The sequence below is a fragment of the Miniopterus schreibersii genome, assembly GCF_964146895.1.
Source record: "Miniopterus schreibersii genome assembly, chromosome: 6".
NCBI lineage: Eukaryota > Metazoa > Chordata > Mammalia > Chiroptera > Miniopteridae > Miniopterus > Miniopterus schreibersii.
In genome coordinates, this window is record NC_138107.1 from 16,637,403 (window position 1) to 16,664,851 (window position 27,449).

Sequence of the window (27,449 nt, forward strand, 5' to 3'; positions counted from 1 at the left end):
TTAAACTTAGTATCTGCCCTTAGTATCTGTCAATGACATTTTCATTGACAACTTTTTTTTAGTGCTATAGTGCATATGGAAGGGTCAAAGTTTCCAGTATGATAGCCGGGGCAAGGTCCAGGAAGCATTTATCACAAAGTGTCTTTGCTAAGGTCTGTTCACTTGCAACAATGGATTGGACTAGGTCCACTTGCATTCTCTCTTTCATCTTGTTTTTTGCTCACATATCGGCTGTGTCGGTAAGTCGAATTCTACTTTTTTGGGCATTTAGAAATATCAATTGCAGTATATGTTATTCACTTTCTGTTTATTTCTTTTCTTTCAGATTAGGCATCATTCTGAAGGAAATGGTAAGGCTCAATTGAAATGCATGGAGAGTGTTTCTGAACTTACTTCTGTTCAGCAAGACTAGTAACAATTTCCCCCTCACTTTTTAACAGTACATGATGCAGATTTTAATAAACAGAAGGATATTTCAGAGATCAATTTAGGTGAGTTCAATTTCTGCATTACTAACACCTTGAAATCATTTCAAATCCTGTGATAGAATTACTGAAGAGCTATTACCTTCATAATAGGATATTGGGCAATTTGTGGGGAGAATTATTGATTGGTGCTTCATTAGAATTTGCAGAGTTTCTGTAAAATGGAAATGGGGAAAGACAACGGTTGTCAGATCAAATTTTCTAGGAGACATAGTAGATCTACAAATACGTAACACGATTGTTGTTTATAAATATTTCATTTTGCCAGTTTCCATTTTGAAAAAAAGAAAAGTAGATGATTCTGCTTGCTAAAAAAATACACCAGGAGCATGCTATGGTTGTATTAAGTAGGTGAGGGAACCCAGCCCTTCTCCTGGGCCATCACACTCACTAGCAATTGCTTACTTGGGACTTAGAGAAGAGTGCAAAGGTGTTTCCGTTTCAACATCTCGTCCACAAACACAGTTCTTGAAGAAATCCATCAGCCTCATTGGTTCCTGAGAGCAGAGAGCAGCTGAGTTATCATCCCACTTTTTCCTTTTTTGTCTTGCTTCTCAAACGAGGGAGAGGTCTCTACATTCCGGATGTTTGTTTAGGTTTGGTGGGAAGCAGAGGTCTTCATGGTGACAGACACCTGTAGTTTACAAAAGCTCTCATACTTAACTGCACATTTATTTGTCAAATCCTGTAGTGGAGTAAAGTGCTATTTTCATGGTGCAGGAAGGGACAGCAGGCCCCTTGGGGTTGAGATGACTCGCCCAAGGTCACAGACGGGTGATGGGGTTCACCTCCAGGTCTTCTGACTCATAGCTCAGTGCTATTTGAAGACTAAAATACCCCATACCTGGGGGTTGCATTTCTCTGACCTTGTCCCATTTACAGGGAAGGCAGGCTAGTTGATATTTCATTGGAGAAGCTTGAGAATGCCTTCATGGGAGGAGTAGAAATAGTTTAGCGAGGTAAATGGGTTTAGAATCAGGCAACCAGTGATCTCTTTATCTTAGAGTCAGGTAGTCAAGGTGCAGTGATTGAGAGGATCTGCTCTACTTTAAAACAGGCTGGGCTTAGAACTAGAGTTTCCTAATCTCATCCTTCCTCATCTAGTAAAAAATATTTCTTTCACCTTAGAGCCATTTCTTATTCTTCATGTCCACCACTGCCTCTGACCTATGACCCCAAGGGAGAAATGCCCCCCTGTGCATTCTCTTTCTCTTTAAGTCATCCCGGCCGAGCTATCGAGACAGACTGGTTTAGCCACACAGCCAGAACTGACAAACTGTTTGGGAAAATCACAGAGAAACTTGTCACCTTTTTGTGATCTTCTCTCCATGCCTCACAAAGCTGATATAACCTGTTTTACCCAAGATCTGCTCCTCTCAGTCTTTTTCGCTTCAGTAAATGCACTTCCCTCCTCCTAGATCTTTAGGCCCAGAGCCTCAGAGTTTCCCTCTTGCCTGTCCTCACACCATACACACCATCCGTCAGCAAATGCTGTTTGATCTGCCATCCAATTATGTCACAAGTGTGGCTTTTCAGCACTCTTTCCTTTCCTGTCCTGGTCCAAGCCGTCTCATCTCTGGCCTGGTCCTTGCAGTGGCCTCCTAACTGCTCTTCTTCTTGTGCCCTTGTCCCAACCAGGCCAATCTCCACAAGGCGACAGAGCTCCCCTAAGGTCAACCAGGCCACGTTGCTTCTCTGACGCAGTCTTCCCGTCTGAAGATTCCAATCTTTCATCTTTCCAATACTGACCAGTGTTGGTTGACAGGTCATCTAGCACAAAACAAAGGCCCTGGAGTCTTGATTCTCCAAGTGTGGCTCACAGGCCAATATCACCTTACCACGCAAGAGCTTCCTTAGAAACGTAGCATCTTGGGCCCCAACCCAGACCTACAGCATCAGCATCTTCATTTTGACAGAGGCAGGATTAACTCCTAGGCAGCTTGAGATGACCTGACCCCGGCCAGCTTTCTCACCCATCAGTTACTTCCCCCCCACGCCCCCTTACATACTTGAGCTGCCCAGTCACCCTGACCTCATAGCTATTCTTCTACAAAAGTGGTTCTCACTGTGTGGTCCCCAGCCAGCAGCAGCAGCAGCACAGGGAACTTGTTAGAAATGAAAATTCCCAGGCCCTACCCCAGACTTACTGATCAGAAAGCCTAGGGGTGGGGCTCAGCAAACCTGTGTTTATCTCCCTCGGGGAGATTCTGATGCTAGCATTTGGGAAGCACTGCTCTAAGACATCAAGGCTTTCCTGCCCCAGGGCCTTGCTATTTAGTGTTGCCTTTGCCTTCAATACTCGTCCTTCACTCCCCACTCCATCAGATTTCTGCTTAAATGCCACCTCCTCAGAGAGGCCTTCCCTGCCCACTGTTTATAAAATATCCACCCTCCCTCACTTCAGTGTTCTCTTCCCCCTTACTCTGTTTTATGTCGTCGTTTTTTCCTATTGCCCTTTTCACCATCTGCCCTGCTCTATATTTTTGTCTGTCTGTCCAGCTTCCCTCCCCAGTCAAGAATGCCATCTCCCCGAGGGTTTCACTTTATTCTCTGCTGTATCCCCAGCACCCAGAACAATGCCCAGGACACCTTAGGCACTTAAGTGGATGCTACACGAACAAACTGGGTAGTGAATAGCTTGGGGCTGGCTCGCAATGGACATGCACTTCTTTGGGGAGCACTCTTCTTGCCACACTCTCTCACCCCTCTTTGAACCATCTGTGCTGACCAACCAACCATTGGGGCCGAGGTCTCAGTGAGCTTGTTCATATGACTCTGGAAGAGGCCTCCCCTCACCGCCACCCCGGATCCAGCCCAGGTGTCAGGAGATGCATAGTGTTGCTCATGACAAACCCGACAACCTCAGGCGAGAGTGTGGCTAGACCAGCACGCAGGACTCCTACCAAAACGGCAGTTCAGAGCCTGGGTCCTACTGCTGGGGGGCGGTGGTGTCAGCCACCTGCTGTTGGTGGGGCTGCTGTTATACACGTCGGTTAGGTTCTGGAAGTTAAGGAAATCAAGAAAATGAGAAAAGGGGCGATGCAGGGACAGCCATAGCTGCTTGGCTTGGAGAGTACCGTTGGTTTTCATGGGAAAGAGCAAAATCAACCCACCTGCCTAGGGTCAGGAGGAAGGGGTCTTGGGTGGGAAGGTGGAAGTTTTAAAGCTCAAGCAGAGCTGACCACCTCGTACCTCACTTCCTGTCGCAGGAATCCATTTCACCCACTGGAGTATGACAGGTTTGGAGTCACTCATCAAAAAGATCTCTTCCAACTCATGTTAAAATGCTTGGGCAAAGCTTCTTGTTCCAAAAATAAAAACAGAGGATGTGAGAATATATGATATTTATTGGCTATATACATCTGCTTCCTTAGAGGGAATTTTTGCATTGTTTCAAAAAGTTTTGCCACCTAAAGATGAATAATTAAAAGATTTGTAATGGAAAAGATGGATTTAATGATGAGAGATGCTTTTTAGTAATGCTCATTCAAATATTTCCTTTTTTTGTTTTTAAATCCATGTCTAGCTGCGGGGTTGGACCTCTTTGAAGGGGACATCGTCCTGCCGGTGAGTACCTGCCCACGACACAATAGTGTCCCTCTGGACTGGCTGTGATGTCCTGTGAGCCTCCACTCTGTGGGCCCTGGGATGGGCACTAGGCATCGTGGGGGAGATGAAAGAATCTAATCTATAATCTGTACCCACAAGGACTTCCACTATGGTCAGTGGTGGCAAAAACAGATAAAAAAATTAGTAGACATCACACGAGTCTATAATTATTAAATTGCTTTATCCACCCAGTTTTCCTAATAAGTGAAGGGTGAGAGAAGGAAATGCATGGATATGTTTAAAGTGGCTATTTCAGTTTGGGGGGAATTGCAGGTCTCCTTTATTTTGTTTTTAATAATTCCTCTAAATTTTCCAAATTGTCTGTAATAAAGGGTCACTTTTATGATCAGAAGACAAACGCTACTGAATGACTGACTCGTGTGACAGATTATTTGTGGTGTGAGAGTCTGGTGAAGGAAGGGACCTGAGGATGAGTCTTCCTGTGACCTCTGCCTTTGTTTTTTCACAGAAATCCAGGAATGGGCTGAGAGACCCCAGCGCCAGGTGGAAGTTCCCCATCCCTTACATTCTGGCGGACAATCTGGGTAATACTAATTGCTCTTACTTCGGGCTTAGCTTTTCTCCCACCCCCTCCTCCTGTTCATCAGCTTCAGATTGGGAGTAAGCAGCAATGCTTAAGAGGGCTTCCAAACCCTGACCATTCTTCACCTCCTGGGACGAGAGGCATGACATTACACCAATGCAAGGTCAGCCCAAGATGCAGAATAGCAAATAATTTTTAAAAGGCGGGAGACATTGACATCTTAATAATACCAGAAGCACCATCAAGAATGAAAACACAGTGAAATATCATTTGGCATCACAGCAATGAAAAACTTGCACTTTAAATAATAGTATGCTGGACGGGCGTGGCTCAGCAGTTGAGCATCGACCTAGGATCCGGGAGATCGGGGTTCGATTCCCGGTCAGGGCACGTGCCCTGGTGGGCTCGATCCCCGGTATGGGGCACACAGGAGGCAGCTGATCGATGCTCTCCCATCACTGATGTTTCCATCTCTTTCTCTCCCTCTCCCTCTCCCTTCCTCTCTCCGAAATCAATAAAGACATATTTAAAAATAAATAACAGTTTGCTTAGGTGAATCTAAATACGGTATAAGGATACTATTTTCGGCCTATTGATCGTCCCTCTTTGTTACAAGACAAACATGCCACATTTTTGAGAAACAGAAAAGTCTGTATTACACACTTTGTGGTTCTCATTCCTCAGTATTCATAAAGTATATTCTTTTTTCTCCCTTAAGATAAAGGACTAAGTTATATTTTACTCACTGTTGGAAATAATACTTGGTGGAAATAAGCAAGTTTTAGAAGCCATGTGTGGACACTGTCTGAGCACCATGGTGATGCAACGCCCATGAGGCCCAGAGGGTAGACAGAGGCAGATGAGCCAGAGGGGAAACCAGGACAAGCTTGCTCGGGCCCAACGGGCTGCCAGGCTGCTCCGCTCTCAGGAGATGTTACTGTGTTTCCCAGTTTTCCACCAATTTATCAGAGCTGCCTCCGCTCCCTTTCCTGGAGAAGAGCTAGATATAAACAAAGGCTGTTGTTCTGAGTTATTTTATGGAAAAATGAGCTGAGTTGTTTTTCCCCAGTGTTTGCCAACACACTTGCAAATTCACGGAGCACTTGTATTTATCGGAACTGTGATTTAAGAAGCAGCAGCTTTAAAGGCTGTCGTTTTTCCCCCCCATGACAATTCCTCCTGTTTGTCACACCAGAGCTACCCTCCTCCTGTCGAAACACAGACATACTTATTGAGTCTCTGTTATCTCTCACTCACTACTGTCTTCACCTGATATTTGGTTTGCCTTCACCATGCCTCTGGGAGGTCTTAGCGTTTCTCAGACTTCGAAGTTAGGGTTCCCTGAGGAGCTGGTTAAAACGCAGAGCAGGTCCAGGTGGGGCCCAAGATCCTGCATTTCTTAACACTGCTCTAGGTGAGGCTGTGCTCTTGGTCTGTTGGCCACACCTTGGGTAGCAAGGTCTCTTTAGCTGCAAGGCAGGTGACAGATGAGTGGAGAGCAAGATTGAAGATGGGTGGCCTGAAATAAAGCAGCAGCAGTAAGGGTACAGAGGTAGTTCGCAAGCAGCCTCACATGAGAATCACCTTTACCCTTGGGAAAAGTGAACTCGCTACTCAGAGGTCAATATTTGTACACAGTCCCTTTATTCAATTTACATAGAGTGAAATACACAACTCAGTGTATAAGTCATTGGCTTTTGAAAAAATGTATAAGGCCCAGAAAGTCCCATGTGCTCATTTCCAGCCAATCCCCATCCCCCCTCCCCTAGAGAAAACTACCATTCTAATTTTTTTCCTATAGATTAATTTACCTGATTTACAGATAAATGGAATCACATAGTATGTCCTCTATTGTATCTGCCTTCTCTTGCTTAACATGTTTTTAAATTTTTTCCATATTGTTGTGGATCAGTAGTTAATTCTTTTTTATTACTCAGTAATATTCCTTTGTATGAATATATTGCAACTATTTACCCATTTTTTTCTACGTATGGACATTGTTTTTTCAAGTTTGGGGCTATCGTGAAGAAAGTTGCTGCAGTCATTCTCATACAAGTCTATGTGGCATATGGTTTTTATTTACCTTTGATAAATGTCTAGGAATACAATGCTTGACCATATGGTCAATGTATGTTTAACTTTATAAGACAATGCCATTTTTCATCTCACTAGCAATGTGTAAGTGTCCCATTTGTTCCATGACCTCACCAACAGTGGTGGTGCTAATCTTTTTAATTGTAGCCATTTTAGTGGTTGTAAATAGTATCTCATTGTGATTTTAATTTGCATTTTCCTAATGAATATCGGTATTTAGCAAATTTTCCTGTGCAGTTAGCCATTTGTGTATCTTCTTTTATGAAGTGTCTGCCCAACTCTTTCATGAATCTTTATTGTATTATTTGTCTTTTCATTATTTGTAGGAGAAATTTATATATTATAAAGTCCTGTGTTAGATATATATAATGAATACTTCCTGTCAGTCTGTGACTTGCCTTTTTTAAGCTGTGTATTGATTTTATTAACCTATTTATTTATTTATTTACTTATTTATTTTTTTACTGATTTCAGAGAAGGAATGGAGAGGGAGCGAGAAAAATAGAAACATCAATGATGAGAGTCATTGATTGGCTGCCTCCTGCACGCCCCCTATTGGGGATCAAGCCTGCAACCCTGGGAAGTTCCCTGACTGGGAATTGAACCATGACCTCCTGGTTCATAGGTTGATGCTCAACCACTGAGCCATGCAGGCCAGGCATAATAATCTTTTCTAAGAGCAAATTTTTGACTTGTTAATTTTCTCTTGTTTCTCTGCTTCCTGTTTTGTTGCTTTCAGCTCTTATCTTTTTTAGTTCCTTTGTTCTACTTAAATCAGGTATAATTTGCACTCCTTTTTTGTATTTAAGGTGGAAATTCATATCATTGATTTTTAATCTTCATATTAAAATATAACATAATGCTATAATATGACATCTAAAGCTATACATTTTATTTGAAGCACTGGTCTTACTGTTTTCCACAAATTTTGATGTGTTGTATCTTTATTAAAGTTTATTTTAGATATTTTCTAATTTCTGTTGTGATTTTTTTTTTTAATCCATGGGTCAACTAGAAGTGTGTTTTTAAATTTTCAAATATTGGGAGCTCTTCTAGATAGTTTATTATTGATTTCGAGTTTTTGTTGAGGTCAGAGAATAGATTCTATGAGATTACAGTCTCTTGAAGTTGACTGGGACTTGCTCTGTGGTCTCACTTATGGTCCATCTTGGTGAATGCTGTGTGGACCTCTGTGGATTTCATGTGGTCGCAAGATTTTCTCTAAACTATGTTGTGTGTATCATCCAAGATATCATTAATGCTCACTGATATTTTTGCTGATTTCTGCAGAACTGAATGCCAAAGGAGCCATTCTTTATGCCTTTGAGATGTTCCGCCTCAAGTCCTGTGTGGACTTCAAGCCCTATGAAGGAGAGCGCTCCTACATCATCTTTCAGCAGTTTGACGGGTCAGTATGAAAACTTTACACTGTGAAAATCATACATCTTTTGGTTTATAAAAAGCAACATATCTCTTTCAAAGGCTAAGAGGAGAAATTGGAAAGAAACTGAAAACAAGTTAAAATTTTTCACTGGGAATTTTAAAATTAAACAATATTTTTAACATATTATGTAGAAAACGAGCTGTTTGGAAACCTCTGGGCCCGAGGATATTGATCTCAATTCTTTTCGTAGGTTTAGGTCATGTTTTAAATTACATTGCTTTTCCAAAGTCAAGTTTATTAAAGTATAAATTATACCTTCATTATGGTACTATTTTAAATTATGGTTCTCCATTGACTGGAACTCTTTAAAAATTTCTAGAGGTAAATTTGCCCTTCATGTTTATTTATTTCTAAGAAGAAATAAGGGGTATATCAAGAAAAACAAAGCCAGTTTTCTTCAGCGGTGTTTATGTCAGCCAACCTGGGCTAGAGGAGGTTGGAAACAAAGCTGCCACCTGCTGTGACTCTGTGTCCACAAGCCGGGCAAGGAGGCCTTCGCTCAGGCGCAGTTCCCTCCCATCACTGGCTCTAGGTGTCGCCTGGATTTAGTTCTGATTGATGGCGGGGTTTTGTTAATCATGGGTGGACAACAGAGATGACGAAGGAAATTAGCCTCCTAAGACAGAGGTATGCAAATAATAGCAGTTAAAAAAAGTAAAATTCTGATGACTACTTAGATGCAAGTTAAGTACCTTACTTACCTAAGTGATGCTTTTCTTAGCTCATTTGTTTATTTAAAGAAATAGACGTGGGCCTTTATTAGGTACCAGAAAGAATGCTGGTCTGTAGGCACAAAGACACAGCCTCAGACCCACAAGGTTTGCAGCTGGCAGGTGTGTGTGTGTGGGGGGGGTGTGTGTGAAGGGACAACAAGTAAGTGATTCTAATAGGCTGTGGTGCATGCCATGGGCTGTAGGAGGGCAGAAAACAGGATTCCTAACACAGTGGGAGGTGATGTGCCAGGGAGAGCTAGGTTGCCAAGTAGAGAGCTGGAGGGACGTGGAGGCAGAGGGGAGAGGAAGAGGAGGGGAGGGGAGGGGAGGGGAGGGGAGGGGAGGGGAGGGGAGGGGAGGGGAGGGGAGGGGAGGGGAGGGGAGGGGAATGGGGCACGGGAAGAGAGTGCTGGAGAAGAGGCGGAGGAAGGAGGAGGGGAAGGGAGAAAGAAGGGAGCAAACGTGAGAGAAACCTGGCTTGGCTGAGAGCTCGGGAAGCTCAGGATGCCTGAAGCTGTGCTTGCAAAGGGCAGTGATGAGTGCTGAGCCCAGAAGACAAGCAGGAGCCTGGGCACAGGCTGTGACGTGTAAGGGGATCAGCTCTCGTGCCGAAATATGTTCATTTTCCGCTTCAGAAAGACTATTCTAGCCACAGTGGGTAAAGAATTGAAGCTGGGCAAGACTGTTGGCAGGAGACCAGTTAAGGATTCGAGTTCTATCATTTCTCTCCCCGTCGCCCAGGCCAGAAATGAAAGGGACCTACACTAAAAAGAGGGAGTTGAAATGAAGAAGAGAGAGTGGGCTCTAGAAACATGTGAAGAGGCGGCTTGTGGGGAGCCTAGCGATCAGCTGATGTGAGGAGGGGAGGGAAGGATGACCAAGGCTTTCGGTCTGGGTGACTGGCGGCTGGGAACCCTCATTCACTGAGATTGGGGGGTTGCCAGAGGAACCGCTTGGGGGACAGGATAGTGGATTTGTTTCTGGACATGTAGTTTATTGTATGAGGTTTTATGGGTCGTAGAAATGGAAATAACCAATATCCAGATAAGGGTAGTTTGTTTCTATGTGAAGGGGAAAGGTTTAAAGTACCCCTCAGGCCTTGCCGAGAGCACAGATTTTAGGGGTTCTCTGCGTTTGACATCTCCTCTTGTCCCTTGGCAACCTCTGAGCTTCAAAATAGTACCAGCACCTCTCATTATTCATTGACAATTTTCATTTTCTTTACACATTTAATTTCTATTTTTTACCACTTTTCGAATAATTTTTTTTAATAAAGGGAAAGAAATTATTTCTCTTAAAATAAAGTCAAAATGATCACTTTCTAAAAGTTCTCCTCTTCCCAGTAAAATTCTCTTGGCTTCTTTTCAGTCTGTAACTCAGTCCCCAGGTACCTAATGAAGAGGTGGGTCAGCTTTGAAGGATGTTCTCCATAAAACCTGAATCTGGGGGACGCATTGCCTGTGGCCAGGAGCTGTCTCTGCTACATTTAAATTAGAAGAGGGGGAAAAGGGAGGAAAAGGTCTGGGCAAGGGGCTGGCCTAAAGTGCCCCAAGTCCTTCAGGGCCTTGGTCCCTTGAAAGTGGAGGTTAACTGGGTTCTTTCAAAAAGACAAGGTCAAAGATTCAGAGTGGTGAAGTTACAGTATTTTTGCAACTCACATCTTTATGTTGGGGAAGGGATGTTAAAAAAGAGAGAAATAATAAATGCTTCCTGTGGTTTGTGGATATTTTGCAGAGTAATCTCCAATTTGGTAATGAAATTTTACTGTCAGAAAGGCAAGCTGATCATGTTGGATGTTTGCACAATTTAATAAATTTACTAAAGATCATTGAATTGTACACTTAAAAATTGTGAATTTTATGATATGCAAATTACACCTTAATAAAGTTGTTATAATTAAAATCCATCTTTGAGTAGAGACCAAATCCATTGGCATTTGAAGGTATATGGTGTTAGCAATCTTGGGAAAAACAATGGCAGGTGAGACAATGTGATTGTCACCAAGAAACTTGCAATCGACTGGTAGCATTTAAAACTATTGGCAAATATTTTATTCTGTTGGGTACTGGTTGGAGTATAGATTCTTGTTCTGTAGCTTAAAGCAAGTAAGGAGACCATTTGTGGAAAGCTTTGGGTTTGCTAATAGAGGTGGAAAATCAGATTAATGAGAAAAGACCGAAATAATTGGGGGGAAATGGGCAAAAGGCTATAGCATGAGGAATTTAGAGTATCTGCTGGCAGTTCCTGAGTTCATTGTTTTCTGAGGGAGGTTTTGGGTCCTCCTTGTCTGGAGCCCTTCAGAAATAACTAGGCAGCCTGGTCTGTGCTGCCAATAATGAGGCTCTATCTCATGATCATAAAGTTTACATCTGCTCATTATAGGAAATTTGGAAATTCATTAGAATATAAAGGAGAAAATCAAAGTCAACCACAGCCATCACTCAGAGGCAATATTTTGGTATAAAACCTATTATATTATTCTTTGAAATACCCTACGGATTTGTGGAGGTGAGGAAGAATGTCCATTTTTACTTCTTTCTACCTGATGCATTGTTAGGATTAATTGGACACTTTTATAATGGACCATCGTTTTTTAAAGCCTGCATAACATCCCTCCAGGAAATTAACCGGTCTCTTATTATTGACCCATCAGCATATGAAAACACTATTGATAATTTCTTTTAAAATAAACCTAACTTCCTTCTCATTTGAGTTCTGAAATCCTATGAATTACAGCCACTTAAGCATTACCTAGGAGAAAATTTCCCTCTTCTCTTTAAAGGTGCTGGTCTGAGGTTGGTGACCAACATGTGGGGCAGAACCTTTCCATCGGCCAGAGGTGTGACTATAAGGCCATCATCCAACATGAGATCCTTCATGCTTTGGGATTTTACCATGAGCAGTCAAGGAGCGACCGGGATGATTATGTGAAAATCTGGTGGGATGAAATTCTTCCAGGTGTGTACCAACCCAAGGTGGATGGGTGGAATGCGCTATTATATTTATCACTTGCTGAGACCAACCCTGGGAGGCCCAGGCCAAATCTGTGCGTGGGCAAGTCTTTCAGATTCTCCAGTGGGAACATAAAATATAAAGAAGGCATGCCCTGGCCAGTGTGGCTCAGTTGGTTGGTTGTCGTTCCATGCACCCAAGGGTTACAGGTTCATTTCCCAGTGAGGGCACATGCTTGGGTTGGGGGCTTGATCCCTAGTTGGGGCATGTAGGAGGCAGCCAATCGATGTTCCCCTCTCATGGATATTTCTCTTTCTCCCTCTCCCTCTCTCTCTAAAAATCAACTTAAAAATATTTAAATAAAAGAGGGCATGATGTGTTGACCTATCCAGTGAACTGTGCTCATCTGGTCATAACTGATCCCACACAAGGGTCTCAGGAGTGATGTATATTGAATAACTTTAAGTAGGGGTTAATTGAAACTTAATCAGAAGCCTTTGCCTAGTTTCAATTGAAAATCTATCTAGACTGTGATTTTCTGTCTTAGTGAGTAAAGCGAATTAGGTCTCTGAGGATGTCAGGGTCGTTTTTCTGGATAGGAAATCTCATATAGCTCTAGGAGCCTCAATAAGGTTTATAATTTTTTTTTTTAAAATCCTCACCTGAGGATATTTTTTCCATTGCTTTCAGAGAGAGAAAGAGAAAGGGAAACATCAATGCGAGAGAGACACATCGATTGGTTGCCTTGAGCCTGCAACTGAGGTATGTGCCCTTGGCCGAAATCGAACCCGGGACTCTTCAGTCCGCAGGCCGACACGACACTATAACCAATGAGCCAAACCTGCCAGGGCAAGGTTTAGTTGAATATAATGGCCCTAAGACATACTCAAGACTTTTTTTTTTTGGTGCTTTACAAGTCAATGATAGGTGTTTAAAAACAAAGCAAAACAACAACAAAAATGAATACTTTTCTCCGAAATTGCACCCCCCAATCCTGTTAATTCTGCTAGGAGTCTGAGTTCTGGTTAATCAAAATTTACTGGTGTTTTCTTTCTCTTTTCTAAGCACCCCTCTTCTGCCCCCAGCCCATGCTATCTTTACACAGGATAACACTGCTTTATTTCAATATTATCATGCAGTTATGTTATTCTAATAGTTTCAGTGTTCTTTATTTTTGTTAGACTTCCTTGGACACTGCTTTCCTTAATTGAGACAACTAAGTAGAGTGCTTTTGAGTAAACCATAATTCATCGAAGTTTCCCAATGCGCTGGTAAAAAGTGTCAATACCGTGTTTCTGAAAACATCCAGGCTTTAATTAGGAATTAGTTCAGGGAGTGGGAAAGCATTATTTTTGGAAGTAGTAGGTTAATGAAACTTTAATGTATTAGAAATATCTTAACTCTTACCACACATGGTTTTTATAATGCAGATGATTGCCTTGTAATTATCTTTTTTTTTAGATCCCAGTTTCATATATGAGTTCATATATTGAAGTGTATCTCTAATAATTTTACCTTACGGGACTTGGAAGAACTGGTCATACTTTAAAGTTGAATCTGAATCCTCAAAAGACTGGTCAGAACTAGCTCATTTTGGAGTAGGGAAGATCAGGGGTTCTGACACGGCTGGGAGAGCATGGCTGATCACATCAAGGTCGCCTATGGGGTTTCTTATGCCTCCCAGTACCCCTTATCATGACTATGATATTTTCATGCATGCGGAGTACTGGCAGAAGGAAGGAAATGGGTGTGGTTTGTAAACACCTAGCACTTTCCCAGGATTGGATCCCCCCACACTTTCAACCTGCCACCCAACCCTAGAGCGAGAGGCCAAGTGGCATTCTTCCCTGCTGCCCAGTTCCATCTAGGGAAGTATTAGAGAGTATTCACCCCGATATGAAATAATAGATGAAATTTAATATATTTGTCTCTCTGGGTAATTGCATTATAACTGGGTCTTTGTGGAGGGGAAAGGAAAGCGGGGTCACAGGTCAAAGGACCGAATCTCTGCCTGTGAGACTCAGGGCACTGTTAGGCTTTATCTACATTTGCCTAGAGGCCTGAATTTCTTACCTTCCCATACATGCACTTGACTCATTGAAAAATACGTGCGGAAGCAGAAAATGTTCACATTTTTAAGTCCTGAAGAACACAATGCTTAGTGCTTTTAAGATGGCTTTAGGCCAACTGAGATCCCCTTTGCCAGAGGGAGCTGACTTGCTCAGCTCCGGGTTGAGCATGGGTTACTCAGCACCTGTTCGCTCATCCTGTATCTCTATTTCCATCAGGCATAATTCCACATATCAAAATTGCCTGCAGTCGCTGAAGAACTGTTCTCAGATGAGACATCAAATGCAGTAGGATCATAAGCAAGGGCAGTATTCTCGCAGGGTAATTCACGAATTTTATTGTATCTCATCTTCAGTTGATGACCATGTTACCCTTTAATCTAAGAAGACACTACTGGCAATGTAGTTCTCAGCCCAGATCTCTCCCCATGTCTTAAGACAGAATTGTGTTTTCTGGGTCTGTTTCCTTCCACTAAGGAAAAAAAAAACTTTTGAGGTCTACTAGGAATTTGCCAACTACAGCTGGTGGGCCATATCTACTTGCTTTTGTAAATAACTGTCTTGGGAACACAGTCACATCCATTTATATTGCCTATGGCTGCTTTTGTGCTACAATGGCAGAATTGTGACAGAGACCATATGGCTTGAAAGGCCAAGAATATCTTTAGCTGGCCCTTTACACAAAAGGTTTGCTGACTGATCTCTGATCCTTCCCTCTTCAAGGCCCTCAGCTGTGAATTCTCTGAAGGCAGGACCATGCTTGTCCTAGTCACTGCCAGAGGCCACCCGCTACCTAGCACAGCTCCCAGTAGATACTGAGCATGACAAAATGTGCTAAATAAAAATTTTATATTATTCAAAACATTTATTTGGTAAAGCATTCTAATAAGAATCCTTGATTAATAAAAGAATAAAAATATTGATTCTGATGTGATAATTTTACTGAAAGCTAAAGAAAACATACTCAGTGAGTCAAAAGTGCCTTCCTTAAGGTGCCACCAATAGTCACCAGGAGGCCTCAGACCCGATCCCCAGTCCTCACACCACCCGATGCTCTTTACGATTCCACCCCTCAGCTGACACCTAGGACCACGTGCTCTGGAAAGAATTACTTCCCCCTTCCCTGTTTGGGGCATTTGTTCCTTGCAGTCCTGTCTCACCACTGAAAATGCTTTGACCCTGTCAAGTTCAGTCCTCTTAAAATCCCCGTGAGCTGAAAGGACCAAGCATCGGTATTCTCGTTTTACAGTTGAAAGGCCACACGGTTTCTCACTTCAGCATGTCACACTGCGGGACATAGCATCTTCTTGGGCTAATCTCATAGAAAGATTTTCCTTTCTTATTTTGAAAGGCAAGTCAGTTTTCTTCTTCCCACTTTATCTTTCTTTCTGGAACAGAAGGATGTGAGCTTTGATGGAAAGGGTGCCCCTTTCTAGACAGCTACTTACCTTTCCCTCTGCCCCTCAGGGCTCCTTTGCCTGGGAAGAGCTGGCCAAGTGCAGCTCTTGGTGGGTGAGGTACTTAGCTACTAGCAAGACGCATCAATTCTGAACATTCTTCAGAACCCAGAAATTCTGTTTCCTGCCATTTGGAATACCTCTCTCCCTTTTGATATTTTATCTTCTCTTTCTTAAACCCTTATACATATACATACACATTTATTTATAAAAAGAATCTTTGATTTAAATATATACATATATTGAATAATTCATGTGTATATTAATTACAATCATAAGTGCGTATTAATTATGTATTTTAATATCCATTATTATAAATTTGCATGCTATTATATAGTATATGGTTATCAGCTAATATTAATTAGTAATATGTATTTTATATTTCTATGCTAATTATAAAATATGTATATATAGATGTGCATTATCTCCCTTTCCTTTCTTGGTCTCCTGTTGAGTATCTAGTCAAAGAGGGTAGGACAGGAAAATGATATGACCTGTGGATTCTCTCGCTGACAGGTTATGAGCACAACTTTAACACCTATGATGACAGCTTCATCACAGACCTCAACACGCCCTATGATTATGAGTCTCTAATGCACTACGCACCTTTCTCATTTAACAAGAATGAAAGTGTCCCCACCATTACAGCCAAGATCCCCGAGTTTAACTCCATCATCGGGCAGCGCCTGGATTTCAGTGACATCGATTTGGAGAGGCTGAACCGAATGTACAATTGCAGTGAGTACCCCTGGGGCCGAGGCCCAGGTCAGCGAGCCCCAGCAGGGGTTCCCCGCCCTACAGGTCTCCTGGACATTTTCCTTTACTCTTCTTTCATGTTCTAGCTAAAGAAGACGGACAAACTACATAACCTTATTTCTCTCTCTAGAGTAGAAACAAATGGTGGCACCTAATCACAAGGCGGTTATGAAAATCAAGTATGTAGTTGTGTTTTGTAAAGTGAAAGTATTAGAGCAATTTAAGAAGCTGTGATTAACCAACTTTTTTAGCTTCTTTCAGAAGGGTGCATCATTAGGTAAAGCTTGAGATAGGTGGTAGGCTTGAAAGTATTTTGTGTCTGGGAAAATTCTTTACCCAGGTAGTTGCCCCTAGAATATTCTAATGCTTAGAATTGGGATAGTTTCTAAAATGACCCCACTAGTCTTCAGAGACACAGTCTTTCATTCTCTCCCACATGTATATAGAGAGGATCTACAAAGTCCAGTATCATAGGTACCTCGTCCTTGATCTCCAGGAGTTTGGGTTGGTGTTTCTAGAAAAGCACAATGAGAGGCCTTCTTATTATTTAACTCCATGGTTCTGTGTGGTGGGTAGGACTGCATGTGTGTTGGCAAGTTCTAAGATCTGATGGGTGACAGTAGGATTTGCATTTGAGGAAAGTCAAGAAAATGAAGGGCTCATGATCCTGTAGAATCTGAGCAATGAGGTGTTAGTGACCTAAGACATTAGGTATTTGGAATAAGATGCCTTTAATTTTTAACCAGGTGACAAAAATGTCATTTACAGCCACAACTCACACCCTTTTGGATCACTGTGCTTTTGAAAAGGCAAACATCTGTGGGATGATTCAGGGTACCAGAGATGATGCTGACTGGGTCCACGAGGACAGCTCTCGGCCTGGACAAGTGGATCACACCTTGGTGGGACGATGCACAGGTGGGTGAAGGTGGAAAGTAAACACCTGCGGTGGTTCATCAGGTTTAATTGGTAATGGCAGCCAGCACATCTTGCCTTGGAATGTTAGTTATTAAGCCTGGAATTCTAAATGTGGACAAAGAATATTTCTCTTATCTTTATTATTAACTCAATAAAAAGCACCAAGGTTCAGGGAATGCAAAAGAAAGGTGCATTTAAGCAATGACAAAACTGATGTGGTTGATAAGACATGACTTCATAAATAAGGGTAATGTCTCTACAGTAGTGCCTCCAATGGAACTGTAATCTGAGCTACATATAAAATGTACAATTTTCTCACAGTCACATAAAAACGAAACAATGGAAAGTCTCTTTAATAATGTATTTTACTTAATCCAATATATCTAAAATATTAACATTTCAATGTGTAATCAATATAAAAATAATTGATGACTGACACTTTTTTTTGGTTAATCCTCCCGAGAAGATATTTTTTTCCATTGATTTTTAGAAAGAGTAGAAGGAAGGGAGGGAGGGAGAGAGAAACATCCATGTGAGAGAGACACATCGATTGGTTGGCTCCCACATGTGCCCTGACTGGGGCTGGGGATAGAACCTGCAACCCAGGTACATACCCTTGACTGGAAACCTAACCTGTGGCCCTTTGGTGTATGGGCCACTGCGCTGACCACTGAGCCATGCTGACCAGGGTCATCACGACATTTTTAAGCCATGTGGGAAGCTCATTTAAACATCGATGCTCACCCCCCATCTGAAAGGCACGCACCCCATGTGGGAGGCAGGATGAAGCAGGGACCCTATTGCCGCAGCACCTAGGCCTGTTCTAGATGCTCTCTTCATTTTTACTTTGTGGGATGTTTTGAGTGAAACATTTAGTAAGAGGTTAAATTCTAGAGTACTGTTTAAATGACTTCTTTATATGCAAGAACTGTTCTTTGAGCTTGACTTTGAAAAGTGTGCTGGTTTTTTAAGTGACGTATTCATTTAGCTGGCTGCTTATTTGGGGAGAGAGAATTTCGAGATATCTGACTTGGGCAAATCCCAGTTCTGGCACAAATGTGGACACTTTCCCCCCTCTTTTTCAGTGTTCTTTCAAAGCTTTCCTTATATACAGGAGAAATCCTCAGTAGTCCCTACTATGCTTTGAATGCCCCTTCTTAGGACACAGTAAGGATGATTCTATACCACTCCTAACACACCCAGGCATTAGGCTAGACACAGGTGAAACTGAACCCTTAACAATGTCAATATTTAAAACCTAAACCTTGGAATCCCACAGTTTCTTATACAACTAGGAGGCCAGCTCTTGTCCTTGGAATGAATCTCTAATTTAAACAATGAAGTCAATGAGGAAAATAGAATTCCCCTCATAGGCACTAAATTCCTTCAAACTTTGCTTGAAGCCCATCTTCCCTGAAGTCAGAGGTCTGCGTTTCACCAGCTTGGGAAGTAAGCCAGTCAAAACAAGCGGTGGGGAGCTGCGGGTTTAGCCAGCGAGTCCGTCCATGGAGACTAACAGTATAGACTGACAAACAGCCGCCTTTTGATTTTCCCCAGAATTCTAGCTTGTGTTCCCCCGCTAATGGCTGTTGCTCACTATGTCACTTGGCGGGGTAGGGGCCCCTGGGGTGTGGGCAGCCAGCGATGGGCCTCGGGCGCTCTCTCTGCAGGGGCCGGCTACTTCATGCTCTTCAACACCAGCTCGGGGCTAGCGGAGGAGGCAGCCTTGCTGGAGTCTCGGATTCTTTACCCAAAGAGGAAGCAGCAGTGCCTGCAGTTTTTCTATAAGATGACAGGAAGCCCTTCAGACAGACTTGTCGTCTGGGTCAAGAGAGATGACAGCACGGGCAATGTGCGCAAGCTGGTCAAGGTGGAGACCTTTCAAGGTACGTGGAGGCGTTCCTCAAGGACTCGTTTGGCTTACAACCTGGGATCCTGGTTCTTTTTTCCTTCCCTTCCCCCCTTTCACCCCTCTTGCCCTTTCTTCATTTCTTCTCCATTTCCCCTCTCTTTCTCTTCGTCTTCCCTTTTCCTCCATCCCCCCAAATGTCCCGCACAGCATCTAGCATATTCGAACCACGCAATGAATGTTTTAACCACTCAGAAATTAGAAGCAGCCGTGAGGGGCTAGGTGAGGCTTGAGCACACTTTGTAAGAGGCCAATCAGAATATATAAATCCAGTTTTCACTAGAGCTTTGGAGAAAGCCCAGGCAGAGAAAATTGGTGATTTTTTAGAGACAATTCGTGATTCCAAGGTGGAGGTTGGAAGGTGGAAGGGAAGCAGGAACTGAGGCTGCTGGAGAGACAGTGGTCAAATATTTGACCGATTGTGTTTTTGCATGTTTCAGAAAAATGAATGACCCCATTATTTCATATGCTGAAGTCACTTAAAGTTATGAGAACTAAGCCATTTGTATATGTGAACTTCATTATAAGCATTTATGTTGACTTCATTATAAGCATTTGCATATTACTAAGGGATGTTCTATGTATTTCTAGAAGAGGGTCAGCACGAAAACCTTAGAATGCTAAGGTAGTCAGCTGGATGGTAGTCGGTTGGCTGTAAGTCAATACCCGGGGTTCTAAAGCTCAGTATTTACATCATTTTATTGTGGTGGTGGTTCATTCATAACCAAGGAAAGCGAGACATGATTTCCTATTTTTTCATTCAATAAAGAATTTCTCAGGGTGAGTCCAAATGAAGGATGAATTCTTTGAGAACTTCTGGAAGAAGCTGCTGCTTTTGAAGGGTGGGAGCTTCCTTAGGGGCCGCTCATAAGAACAGGTGCCCAAATGACCTCCCCCCAGGCCACTCTGGGCTACCCGGGAATTCTGCAGGTAACAGTTTTGAGGGGTTCACTCTTCTGGCTGAAATTTACAAAGCATCTTCATCAAATGGAGGAGTGACAGCTAGGTGCCCTTTAAGAGTCGAGAATTCGCTATGTCACCAAGGATTATAAGTATTCGGTGAGAAAATGAATTAGAGCCTCATCAACATTGATGGGATCTATTATCCCTCACTTCCATAGGAAGCTGTGTTATCCTCGTAAGTATGAATCAACCAAGCAACCTTTTCACACTTGATTTAGTTCATTACACTGCTGTGCATTGACTTCTACTGAATTCAAAGTATGCCTAAGTTCCCTGGAAGTGTCATCTGGCTGGATTTTTAAAGCAGTACATTCTGATAATGATTTGTCAAGGAAACTTTTCTAAAAGTTTGGTTGAATATCATTTGGTATTTATGTGATATACAAGTCAAGATAGTTACAACCGTTTTGAATAGTTTTTAACTTGTGCAAAATGTGTTTTTTAACCAAAATACTTACATACAAAATATATCTCTGTCTTTTGTGTCTCTGTCTCTTTCCCTTTCTCTCTTTCTCTCCACATATATATATGTAATGTTTTTATGATAACTTACATGCAAAATACTTATGTTTTTATAAAGGCCAAAATCCCCTTACAGATGATAATTCTGAGCTAGCAAGGATGACAGCTGTCTGTCCCAAGCAATCTTAGTACTGTCCATTGCCTGCCTGATTCAGCTCTATGGAAGCATCTCAATGAAACATTCTTAAAGATGAGCCACTGCCCATTTGGTGATGGCCCCTCAGGTCTTCCTCCTGGTACCAAGTCCACATTTCAATCTCATGATAACAACCCATATGAAGAAAATAAAAAGAAAGCAAGAAAGGGATCCTTAATTCTTTTTTTTCTTCAGAATTCCCATGATCCAACCCTCCTGGGAACAGTCCAAACCTTGCGTCTCTGTTCCTATTCCAGACCTCCTGGTGCCCATTACGTTTCACAGCCATGTGTCCTCCCCTTGACCCCGGCCCTGTCCCCAGGAGACGTCAGTTACATTAGTTCGTATGGTACAGGTGCCGCTATATGCCTTCTTCAGCTCTCTCCTATGTATACATATAACCCAGCCACACAGGTTACATAACCAGCTCCACTCCAGAAGACAGAGTATGATTAGGCCTGTCCCTTGAAGTTGTCCTTAGCGAGAATGAGGGAGAAGAAAGGTAGATAAAAGGGCTCTTAATTTGGGGGTAAATTGAGCTCTATGAGAAGATTTCTTGTTTCAAAGGAAAGGAGACAACTTTCAAAGCCCTCTGGCCAGTTGACCTTCAGGTTAAACTTCTGTAACACTCATCTGTACGAATTCATTTTAGCCAACACGATGCCTACTTGTGATGTAGCATCTGACTTCTCTTCTTTAAGCCCAATGCTAGGGTACACCCTGGGCACACTATCAAAGCAGGGGCAGATCACTGGGGGATTCCAATTGCTCTAGCCTGGCAGTTTCCTCTCCCTAGACCCTCAAACTCTTTTTCTGGCTTCTTATGCTGCCAGGTCCAGGACCCCACGTTCTAGAACAGCCTTCTCACCTTTTATCTCAGCTCTTTATTCAAAATTCCCAGTTCAAGCTCAGAAAAAAGAAGTAGACCCAATATTCACTAGAATGTGGGAATCTGGATAGTGGTAACTCTTCTGTGATTATTTGTTTTTTAAAAGGGGATAGATTCCCTACTTGGTGGAATTTCAGATACTATGAAGAAGAGAGAAAAAACGATGTTAAGGAGTGAGTCAGTGTTGCATAGGGGAGATCCAGCTCATCCTCTAAGTTATCATCTGCTCTAGAGCCTTCTTGATCTCCCTGGCATCAAGTCACAGGTGGGACCATATGAAATTGCCATTGTGTGACTTTTGGATTACAAAATGACTCTTGTATAAGGCTCAGCCTAATACTTGGGTATCCAGTACTAACATTAGGAGGCAGGGGCGTATTTATAACATCAAACCCAGAGGAAACATGGAATCTGTGAAACTGAATGATAATGGAAAAGAATTTCATGATTAAGATTTGAATATGAATTTTAAAATAAATCATAGTGTGTCTTCATATAGCTACTTTCCCTTACTAGACATGCAGCTTCAGAAAAGTTCCCTAACCAGTTTAAAACAGGACCTATCCTGTAGGATTGTTGTGAGGTTTCAATAAGGTAATTCACGTGAAGTAACTGGCACAGCACCGGGGTCATAGTTGCTCAATACATGTTGTCACCAATCCTATTTGCTGTCCGCAGGAGATGCTAACCAAAATTGGAAGATTGCCCATGTGACGCTCAGAGAAGAGAAGAAGTTTCGCTACCTTTTCCAGGGCACAAAAGGCGACCCTCAGAACTCGAATGGGGGAATTTACCTGGATGACATCACCCTGACAGAAACTCCATGCCCCGCAGGGGTCTGGACAATACATCACTTCTCCCAGGTCCTTCAGAACACGGTTAAGGGCGACTCGCTCCTGAGCCCTCGATTCTACAACTCAGAGGGATATGCGTTTGGGCTGACCCTATACCCTCATGGTAGGCTGAACTCCAGCAGCTCTGGCTACCTGGGGCTCTCTTTTCACCTGCTCAGCGGGCAGAATGACGCCATCCTGGAGTGGCCAGTGGAAAACAGGCAGGCGATCATGACAATACTGGACCAGGAACCCGATGTCAGGAAAAGGATGTCCTCAAGCATGGTGTTCACCACCTCTAAGTCCCAGACATCTCCAGGTAAGCGGTTCTAGGGGCCGCCCTCAACCTGGAAGGGCCAACAGACGTGATTCTCTGTGTAAGAGAGACTAACGTTTCTCCCACGTCTTCTCCTCAGGCACATCAGTGACATAGCCATGCTGGAGTGTTAAGTTAAAATTTTCAAAGCCATCTTATCTTCCTTCTCTTTTCTGAATTCACTCATCAAGTATCTATTCAGGGCTTGCAGTGTGCCCAGCTATCTGCTAAATCCTTAGAATACAAGCAGATCAGGCGGTCCCTGCTTCAGGGAGCTCGGTCTAAATGAGAAGACAGAAGACTGCTAATCATTTATCAGATTCTCAGAATGTGCTAGGCTCTGTGCAGAACCAATGCGCTGGCTTCTAAAATATTTCTGATCATCAGTATATTCATCAAACAAACGCACCAATACATAAATGGACAAACTATTTTTTTTTTTCACATGAAGAGAGTTAAGCCTTAAAAGGAAGAAGCTATAGTTGCCTCTCCCAATTCATTGAGGAAGTCACTCAGGAGTAAACAATTGATCATTCAGAGCTGTGCTTCTCTGCTCTTCCCCCTTCCAATTCTGAGTCTTAATTCTCCTGGAAAGAGTCAATAACCTGATTTTTTCTATCTATTTTTCCCCCCTGATTAACAAAGCTCTATATACTCATTAAAGACAAATTGAAAAGTGAAGTGTGAAAAGGTAATGTGATTTTGTGTTACCTGTAACTCTGCAGCAATAAACAACTCAGTCATCTGGGACAGACCATCCATCGTGGGAACTTATGACCAGAACTGTAGCTGTTACAGAAGCATTGACTGGGGCTGGAGTGGTGTCATCTCCCACCAGATGCTGAAAAGGAGGAGTTTCCTTAAAAATGACGACCTTATCATGTTTGTGGACTTTGAAGGTACTTGTCTTGATCTTCCTGAATGAATAACCCTGTCCTGCTGATTTTATACTGATTTTTAAGCATCTCCTGGAGAGTGTTTTTTGTTGTTGTTGCTGTTGTTGTTTTGAGGACTAGGTTTTTAAAAAGAAAAGATATGTTGTGAGAGAACCACACTTTACTCTATTGCAAAAGGACCTCCATCTTTGATGTAACTGTCCTTGGCAGAAACTACAATTTTAGTGTCACCTTTTTTGAGAACTTATCGAATATGACATTTCGCTGGCTTTAGTTTCAGTCCGCCTATCCATGCAAACTTTATATTTGCTTTTTCAAGTTAAATAAAAATGTGATTGGATGACTTTGAAAATAAAAATAACTATGAGAGTCAGCTGGGTTCAAAGTCGCTTTTCGTGCCATTGAAGGTGATGTCCACAAGGGATAGAGGCCACCCAGGGAGTGAAGTTGGTGTAGTCAGATGTTAACCATAGGTCTTCCTCCTTAGATATCACCTACCTCAACCGGACTGAAGTCACCCCTAGAGACACAAGGCTGAACCCCCAAGGCCTTGTTCTCCACGGCCAGGAGCAGCAGGCCTCAGGAGAAGGCCAGGAGCAGCAGGCCTCAGAAGAAGGCTTGGTAGAAAAGGCCCTACCCGGCAGCCAGGGCAAAGGGCAACCCAGCAGGCAGAAGCGGTCAGTGGAGGGCACGGGCCCCCTGGAAGACCACAACTGGCCACCATACTTCAGAGACCCATGCGACCCGAACCCTTGCCAGAATGAAGGCATCTGTGTGAACGTGAAGGGCATGGCGAGCTGCAGGTAGGCTGTGCGGCTGGGGAGGCGGGTGGTGGGTCTGCAGAGGGGAGCCGAGTGCTTCAGCTGGTGAAAGGCACTGTCCTGGGGTTGGGGCAAGGACCCCTCAGATGGGCAGCTGGGCGTGGCTGCCCTTGGCTCACAGAGCTGCGCCCCAGCTGCCAGGGCAGAGCAGGGGTCTGGCGGGGGCAGAGGAGTCCCAAATCTCCTATCTCTTGACTTTTTTCACTTCCCTGCCTCTGGGGCATTGTCAGCAACATCTTGAATGTTCTTGGGATTTCGAAACTTCACCACAGTCTCACAAACAACCAGAGCTGTTACCCCAGGGGCTTTCTGCTGCATGACCTGCCACAGCAGGACTCAGGACCAAGCTTCTATCATCCCTGACTGCCCATGTTCTTATTAGTTATTAATTTTTATTACTATTTCTATTGCCTATTAGTTCTGCTGTGCTATTATTATAATTATGGTTTTTACTAAGAGTAGTGAGAGTACCTGATATTTTTGGGCTGCCTGCTATGTGTCACAGGCTTTCCTTAGCAGTATACACGTATCACATAAATTATCCTCGCAGTCACCCTGTGACACACTGGCCCTGCTATCTCCAGTTAGTACATGAGGAAGTTAAAGCTTAGCGAGGTTAAGTGATTTGTCTAAAATACCCAGATGGTAAATACTGCAGCTGGGGCTTGCATCCAGTTCTGTCTGTCTGCACAATTTGCTCTATTAATAATTATTTTTTAATGGTTGTTATTTGCATTGAACTATTTCATAAAAGGATTTACATGATGACAGAAGTATCAGTTCCATTTGACAGAAGAGTAGCAGATGTAGGAACCGTTCTGCTTGGCTCATCTACATTTCTTCTGAGTTCTTTTCGATTTCCAATAGTTCTATTTTTGGCTTTTATTTTGCAACAATTTTAGACTTACAAAACATTGCAGAAATACTCCATAGTTCCCCATACCCTAATGCTAACATCTTATCTGACGTGACCATAGAGCAGTTAGCAAAGCCAGGAAATAAATGAACACGAATGCAGCTAAATACTATGAACAACACTATTAACTAAATTATAGGTCTTCCGATTTTCCAGTTTTTCCTCCAATGTTCTCTTTCTCTCCCAGGATCCAATTCAGGATCCCACATAATTTGTAGTTTTCATGTCTCCTTAGCCTCCTTTTATCTGGGACAAGTCCTCAGTCTTTCTCTATCTTTCATTACCTTGATACTCTTGAGTAGTACGGGTCAATTAGTGTGTATTGTTCCTTAACTGGGGTTTATCTGATGCTTTTCCATCATTATATTGAGGTTGTACATTTTGGGCAAGAAGAGCAAAGATGAGATAAGCCCTTCTCAGTGTATCATTAATCTAATGTTAATATGTGTTACTACTGGTACCTTGATCGCCTGGCCAAGCAGGTGCCCACCAGGCTTCTTACCATTCCTAACTCTGTAGGTAACACATATCTTGCAAGAGACACTCTGAGACATGCAGACATCCCGCTTTTCTGCATCCATTGGCGGATCTCACTGGAATAACTGCCACTCTAATATTTTTATGGTGATTTTCTATTTTTTCCATTCTCTCTGCATGAATGAAGTGAAATTCTTCTATAAAGAATAGCTGTCTCCTCCTCCCCATTCATTTATCCATACAATGATTTATTTACAGCCCCAAGGATTCATAAATATTTACCTTACTCTCTGGGCTGTATTCCAGTATGCCACTATTTATCTTCTTGCTTGTACTGTCCCAGGTTTGGTCTTGGGGGGCTCGTCCAGACTGACGCTTTCTACACAAGCCTCATTCTTTCAGGAACACTACACTACTTTCTGGCATCATGGGGTGTTCCAGGATCATCCTTTATTTGCCCTACATCAGCCCCCGAATTTATCACTTTTCCAAAAAGCCATGGTTCCTTCTGTTGGCGAATGCCCACCTTGTTTCTTGAGGGCTCCCCAGTCACAGGGCTGCACCTGTTTGCTGCCAGGTCCTTGGATACCAGATTTCAGCACGTGCCCGACCAGCTTTACCCTTCTCAGGGTTAGGAAGGTTAGGAAGGGTTTCTACTTGTGTGTCAGCCTCTCAGCCAAACTATTCCTCTCCCACAAGCCTGCAGCTTGGAGTTTTTGTGGAATAAGCTCCTCTACGGTAATCAGCAGCATTCGGAGGGGACTGGGCTGGAGAAACACCGCACAAATTTGCTAGGATTCACTAATTTTTAGGAAGCCCATTTTTAGGCTAGAGAAGAGGCCTTTAAAGGTAAAATAGTTCCAGGGTTAATAAAGGAGGCCTTAACTTCTGATCATGTCATTCCGCTCTGGGGTAGACTCGATGATAGAAATGCTTAGGACACTAAGGCTGGAATTGTGCCCCTGGAAGAGTTGAAACACCACCCTTAACACTTTGGTTCTCAGATTAGTTGATCATTATAACAAATAACATTTAAAAAAAAAAAAACAACATCAAGGAAGGCATAGCCATTATGGGCCTGTGGTGTGCCAAGCACCTCCCCTTACAGTAACACTATGATTGATATTGCCTGGGAGCTTTCAGGGTCCAACCAATGCACTGAGACTATCTGGAGAATTTCCCCTGTAGCTTATAGTCTGAGCCAGTGTCAGGCAACATATTCTTTAAGTAGCCCAAGCCTTCCTCCTGAACTTTGCCTGTGCAGGCCAAGAGTACCGGGTCTGGAAATAGACCTGGGGGGGTGAGACTTCATGTGTAAAACACTAACCTCGTGACCTTGAGCAAGTTATTTAACTTTTCTGTAAAGTGAGGTTGGTGAGAATGCCCTGTGGTAAGCGCCACCTCAGAGGATTGTTACAGGATTCAGTGACTGGCCCACACGAAGCATCGAGTGGGGCCAGGCACGTGGAGCGGCTCAGTAAGCGCTCGCCGCCGCTATTGACGTGTCGGTGCTTGTCGCTAGGAGGTGCGGGAGGCTCCGGGTTCCCACATGACCCCTGTGTCCTTTCCCCAGGTGTGTCTCGGGTCACGCCTTCTTCTACACGGGAGAGCGCTGCCAGGCCATGCAGGTGCACGGCAGCCTCCTGGGCCTGGCCGTCGGGGGCGCGGCCGGCGTGATCTTCCTGACCCTCAGCATCCTCTCCATCCTCTCCAAAAAGCCGAGGCAGTGA

At 43.1% G+C, this 27,449-nt stretch overlaps 1 protein-coding gene across 1 annotated transcript; it reads left to right on the plus strand.

The window, feature by feature from the left end:
- Window positions 1–170: 170 nt before the first annotated feature.
- Window positions 171–27,449, plus strand: MEP1A (meprin A subunit alpha; the record flags this gene model as incomplete). Its single annotated transcript, XM_081140429.1, has 14 exons — window positions 171–239; window positions 326–350; window positions 441–491; window positions 4,012–4,052; window positions 4,564–4,639; window positions 8,023–8,140; window positions 11,672–11,847; window positions 15,884–16,105; window positions 16,892–17,041; window positions 18,712–18,927; window positions 22,139–22,612; window positions 23,335–23,508; window positions 23,993–24,308; window positions 27,293–27,449. The coding sequence occupies 14 exons, from the start codon at window positions 171–173 to the stop codon at window positions 27,447–27,449; spliced, it is 2,265 nt and encodes a 754-aa protein (XP_080996555.1).